This window comes from Dufourea novaeangliae, unplaced genomic scaffold, assembly GCF_001272555.1.
Source record: "Dufourea novaeangliae isolate 0120121106 unplaced genomic scaffold, ASM127255v1 scaffold106, whole genome shotgun sequence".
In the NCBI taxonomy this organism is placed as follows: Eukaryota; Metazoa; Arthropoda; class Insecta; order Hymenoptera; family Halictidae; genus Dufourea; species Dufourea novaeangliae.
In genome coordinates, this window is record NW_015373978.1 from 273676 (window position 1) to 280096 (window position 6421).

The window sequence follows — 6421 nt, forward strand, 5'->3', positions numbered from 1 at the left end:
ATTAGTAATAAGTATAAGTAAATAATTACAAAATCAATCAAATTCAAATAGTTTCTATGAATATTTAACAATACATTAGTAGAAATAATCTTTGATTATATAATATACTTAATCCATATTTTACGTACCTATAAATATATAACCGAAATTTATATTTATTAAAACTTTAAATATAAATATCTCAGAATATCAAAGCACATATAAAGTGGTCTTATTGTCAATACATGCATGAATTCGTCGTAAACATTTGTAAGAATTCCCAAACAAAGATACCGATCTCAAATAACATAACAAAAATTATCGTCTTAGTGGCTTTCAAGTTACTTTTTAACAAATCATGTGTTTACGATTACAAAAAGAAAAGTCCGATGCGTTACTATCGATACTAGCTTCCTATTTCTATCTCATTTGGGGAGATATATATTATTTTGTCAAGTATCACAAATTACAACAACTTTGTTACCATACTCTCGATAAAAATAAGGGTACACGAATATTCAGTCCTATCTTATTACTGTAGCAGTCGTGATTCAGGAATATTGACGCCTGAACAATTACGATAGAATAATATCCGATAATGCCAATAAATCACTAGATCCAAGAGTTACATATTAACCGTCGGATTTAAACATCATCGCTGTCGCTGTCGTGCTGGTTATGGGACTCTTCCTCCATCGCGGGAATGGCGTCCGCGTTCCTGTCGGGAATGTGAGAATTCCAAGGCGACAGCCATTTGTTCACGAACCACCAATGCACGAACAATCTACCGTGATTACATTCCGCTCGTTCGCATCTGCCATAAAACTGACAGATTCCAGCTATGCTTCCACTTTGATTTCTGATGCAAGAATCGTCGCAAGTATGTTGACGTTCTGTAGAGCGATTAGCGGAACACACAGAAGCGCGTGACGTGGAAGTACTGTATGAAGAAAATATTGGTCTAACGTTCGAGGATGTACTGGGTTCGTTGGCTGTAGCTGTAGAACTTGATGCGCCGGACGTTGAAGCACCGGGCTCTCCGTTACTTCCATTAGCTACATTTCCGACGGCAGAAACACAGGGTCTACCAATATGTATGGTCGCATAAAGAGGATTATTGACTGAAGGACCAGCTCTGTTTATCCAATCAAGGTACCGACCGACCTGAGTGGTAGAGTTACTGTTGGACAGAACTTTAGATCTACAAGAACAACTGTTGGGGTTTCTGCAATGGCATTCCACTCGCCATAATTCAGGAGGTCGGCAGGACGTAACGGGTAATTTCACGTAAGAATATTCACCACGGCAAAATGGGCACCTACAGTTTCTTGGCAACTGATATATAACATGTCTAGAATTACCTGGTAATCCATCTTGATAGCGCAATCTGTTATGCAGATTATGGCAATGATGACACAAATATCTTGGGTCTAAGTGTCTACAAAAGGAGCACATGCAGTTATTGCCGAGTGGGTAAATCGTGCGTCCAGTGGATGCATGAGCAATATTCTCGGTAGAAAAACAGTTGCGACCCAATCTACCCAATCGACTTTGGCAAAACTGGCTGGATAACCTTGACGAGTCTAAATAAATTTGTCTGGGTTGATCGTATTGGTTTGTGTTCCTGGACTCCATGTCGTATAGGAAATTCGGAATGGCATTTAATATGTGATATTTGTAACAACGAGAATATAGTCTGCCACTACAAGAATATCGATCGTCGATTCTCTCATATGTATGATCGTCAATATTATTCTGATTATTTTGGGCCATTGATTCATTGCGACCTCCTTCCCCATTATTTTCATCATTATCATCGTCGTCGTCATTGTCCAAACGCTCGTAAATATTTTCTCCCGATTCGTGTGGTTGTCGATTACGGTTATAATTATGAACCAAATCAACAGGATTCTGATAATTTGGATTCAGATTTGGATACCCCTGTATCGAGCCACCAGGTCGATTTTGGAAACCCCGCAAATTACGGCCAACATTCTGATAACTGTCATCCCTCTCTTGGTTACTTCTGTTCTGATTCATGACTACAGCTGCTAATTCGCCGTTCTCATATCTCTGACACACACAACGTGAACCTTGACAGTTGTGACCAGCACCGCGGTACTGCTGAAGGACATTCGGATCTGGATTTTGAACTTGTACACCGCTGGGCCCGGCTTCCCGTGATTGCTCCGACGTTTCGGCACCCGGGTCCACATTCTGTTCCGTTCCATGCCCAGCGGATTGCAATCCTCACATCGATGTCGTAGACGGCATTGGTTTGTCAATTATTGCAACCCCTGCATAGCTGCGACCAATTCCCATACATGTTGGAAGTGTAGTCCAGCTGTCAGTTCTCGGTGAATACACTTCTACAGATGCCAGGCTCGATACGCCATCATCGCCTCCCACCACGTACAGGAGTCCATTTATTGCGACAACACCTGATAAAAGAAAGAATTGTTTTTTCATTAATATTTTAAATATTCTGCATTGTTCGCAATAAATGAAGTTGAATTGCAAAAATACATAAATATTGTTACCAGCATTTCTACGGCAAAAGGCCATATCACTGACTGGAGTCCACTGATTAGTGTCTGGGTTGAAAGCTTCCACACTTTTCCTGACCAAAGGACCATCATGACCTCCTACAGCATACAGAATTCCATCTAGAACACCAACACCAGCCCCACTACGGCGAGCAGACATATCAGGTGTCGGTTTCCATTGGTCTTTTTCTGGATTGTAGCATTCAACACTGGAAAGACATTGCCGAGACGCTCCGTCATAACCACCAACCTGAAACAATATAGCAACTTAAAGTTTCGATTTTCATTTCCTCAATAAAAATCTTTAAATATTTACCATCAACGTTCATGTACGATTAACACTGTTTAAACGTTCGAGCAGGTTTTAAAGTTACACATAATAACACGATCGATACTCTACAACTACATATCGAAATATAAAATGAATCGACGATCAACCAGAAGTCTAAAACAGTATCAAGTACGTACTTTTAATTTTCAGAAATTATATTATTATGCTTACAGCATACAGTAATCCTTTAACAACACCCACACCAACACTACTTCTACGTGTTGACATTGGTGCAATCAGCCTCCATTCATGAGTTCTTGGATCATACACTTCGGCGGAATTTAAACCAGTCGAACCATCAAATCCACCAACCTATTATACCCATATTTGAAAAGAAATAACTGTTTACAATAATACATATATTTATGTAGCAAAAAATTAAATATTATAATATTTGTAATGCAAGTTTGTGTATGTGCAACAAAAATAACATATGTACAGCATAAATGTAATTTCCAAGAACCGCCACACCAAGCGTTGATCTTCTAGCCTCCATTTCTGGACAAGGTGACCATTGATCTGTAGCAGCATCATAAATATCAACTGTTCGTACTCTCAGAGATCCATTAAATCCACCAACAGCATACACACGGCCACCAAGAACGGATAAACCTATACATTATAAATCGCTTTAGACTCAGTAACAAGTTGTCAAATATTTTCGTAATTGAATTCAAACTGCGTTATTTACCTGCTCTACAACGACGTGTAGGTAACTCCGATACTTGATACCATTTTTCTTCCTTAAAATCATAACATTCAACACTCCTAATTGCTTTGGGAGCTTGTCCACCAACCACTAACAACACTTTAGGTAACCCCCTGGGCTGTCTAGGTTTTGTACGAGGTGTTTTAAATAACGATTTTTGCTCTCCTTTAAGTAAATGATATTTCAGAGCTTCAATCAAGAAATCCTTGCCTGAACATAAGAAGAAAAATGTAATTCTTAATACCCTCATGTTAAATCATAACTAGACTGTTGTGCAAATTAAGGAATACCATAAATGCATAAACATTCACAGTCCAATTATAACATATATGTGACATTTAAAGGTATACATTTTATTATTTACATTGTAAATTTGCTTTCAGAAGTGGTTCTTCCTCCACACGTTGAACTAAGTACTCCTGTGACAGCAAGGGTAACCGTACATGTTCCATTAATTGAGCTAAATGTGTTTGTCTTTTTTCTAAATCATGGTGTACCCAAGATATCACACATTCAAATACTTTTTCTTCTGAAGGTACCATTAAACGGTCACTACAGATTAATTTAGCAACTTGCTGTGGTGTTAATGTTAAAAATTCATCACCATCTACTACTTCCCTATGTGTGTAATAAAACGTTTACTGATAACAAAGAATACATCAATAACAAATAATATCAATAAGTATCATTTCATTTGCTTACGAAAAGTGTTGTTCGATGTAAGTGTCTGCATGTGATAATAATTCTAAACACCCATGAAGATCAGCAAATGCACGAATTCCTAAACAATTTGATGGATGTAACTGAGCTTGTAAAAAGTCACAACATGCATCACGGACATCAGTTAATTGTAAAAGATTTGCAGCTGGCAACAGCACTTGTACATTATCTTCAGTTACGTGTACCTCTGCAGAGTATACATAATCTACCAATAATTCTAGCGCAGAGTAGTCTACGCCTTGCAATGTTATTCTTTCTTGATCTCGTTCCTCAAAACTTGTAAACATAGCATAAAAATAAGGACTACAGGCAGCAAGAACCATTTTATGTGCAGGTACTTCCATTCCTCCATCAGCCACCAATATTACATCGCATAATAAATTTTTCCTAACAAATGATTAATTTAATTATCCTTCCATTCTGAATGTAAAATATAGATCTAAATAAACTATATTGTCCAAAAAGAGACTCTGAGATAATTCTCTCTACTTTGAACATATATGATACAGATATTTATAACTTTTCATTGTAGTGTAAAAGAAAGAAAATATACTGTAGTACATACTTTCTCATTTCATTGATAACGTCAAAAGCCCTATTTGTGTGGTGATGATTCCTGTAAGGTGGTTTATCTTTTCCACTTTCCCGTGGTATATGTTTCTGGGAACTCTCGTCCAAAGAATTCTGACTAGCATATCGTAGTAACAAGCAACTAAAACAAAATTAAACAAGTTGAAATAAAAACAATTTTTATCTAACAGACATCTCACCTTCCCTTGTTTTCAGAGCCATCATTAGTGTTGGATGAATTTTGCACCTGAGCCTGTCCCGCCAACTCCATTTTTGCTGTTTTACGAAATCCTTAATAAAGTCAAGATAATGCGGCCTAGTGTAACTCGTGTTAGAGATGTGGAAAGATTCTCGACACATTAGTCTGCCCAAACATCATTTCACTACAGATATCAGCTGTGCGAATGAAACGAAAACGACGCTTACCGACTTCACGTTATCGGTTCGCTGCTTCGTTGCGGTATAACGACATGTATGTACAGACATGTATCCGTCGTTTGATATTGTCAAAAGAAAAAAAGATAACAAAGTTCCACAACGAAAACCGATGATCGCACAAATGCTAGTAATAATTAGTAACAATATTCTGACAATGTTCAAAACCACTGCATCAGCTTTTTTTTCTTATTCGATACCCGAACGTCATTTACTGTTTCTCGTTGGTATCGTTAAAGAAAACATACGCTGGTGTCGACATCTGCGGTCTGTTATGCACATTAATACATCCTTTAAATATTAATCTGATACATACTTATGTGTTTCCGCACATCATTGTGTTATTTAATATTTATGAGCATCAATAATTTACAATAATTCAGAATAATCAGTTTAATGCGATGCATAAGAACTAAAGAATTAAATGCGATCAATGTGTAAGTTATAATACGAATTACATACATCACTGATATTACAATTTACGAACTGATTTCTTCTATGTACTTATGCAGGTATTGTGTATTTATCTTATAAATTCTAATATAATGATACTTGCGTTAAAATTTGAGGTACAAGTATGCATTAATAAAAATAATTAAGTATGAAGTTTAAATGTATATTTATTCCCAGATAGCACATGACGCCTTAAAGACGTCTATTTTACGGCTATTTTACGTCTAAGGCGTCTTTAAGCCGTCTTCAAGGCGTTATGTGCTATCTAGGTATTTTCATATTAACAGATGTTGTTCTTCCGAACCATTTATAATAAATGATTCACAGCATAAGAATCTAAAGAGAAGTTGGCACTTTTTTAAAAAATTACATTGAAAATATCATTTTAGGACTTTTATTTTATTACGTCGACTAAAATTTCATATTTTTGTGTATCTAGCCGATATAAGAAAATGATATATCATATTATATTTAAATATTTAAAATTTTTTTAAACATTCTCAGTGGTCAAATAGTTCTGTTAACGATATATTGATAAGATCTCAAAAATCATTAATTAATTTCGATGATGTAGATATGGATTACTCACTTTCAGGAAACCTAGTCTAATAAATATAAGAACAACATGATTGATGACATAACCAGTTCATCGTTAAAAAATCATTCTGTAGAAGAGAT

The 6421-nt window shown here is 36.2% G+C and overlaps 1 protein-coding gene across 1 annotated transcript; it reads right to left on the bottom strand.

Moving 5' to 3' along the window:
- Positions 1–2213: 2213 nt before the first annotated feature.
- On the bottom strand, positions 2214–5401 carry LOC107187101 (ring canal kelch homolog). The gene is made up of 10 exons (XM_015575108.1): positions 5282–5401; positions 5056–5219; positions 4851–4997; positions 4268–4672; positions 3930–4183; positions 3548–3775; positions 3296–3468; positions 3028–3168; positions 2520–2775; positions 2214–2420 (listed from the first exon to the last, which is right to left on the bottom strand). The coding sequence occupies exons 2-10, from the start codon at positions 5124–5126 to the stop codon at positions 2230–2232; spliced, it is 1866 nt and encodes a 621-aa protein (XP_015430594.1). The 5' UTR covers positions 5127–5219; positions 5282–5401; the 3' UTR covers positions 2214–2229.
- Positions 5402–6421: the final 1020 nt, after the last annotated feature.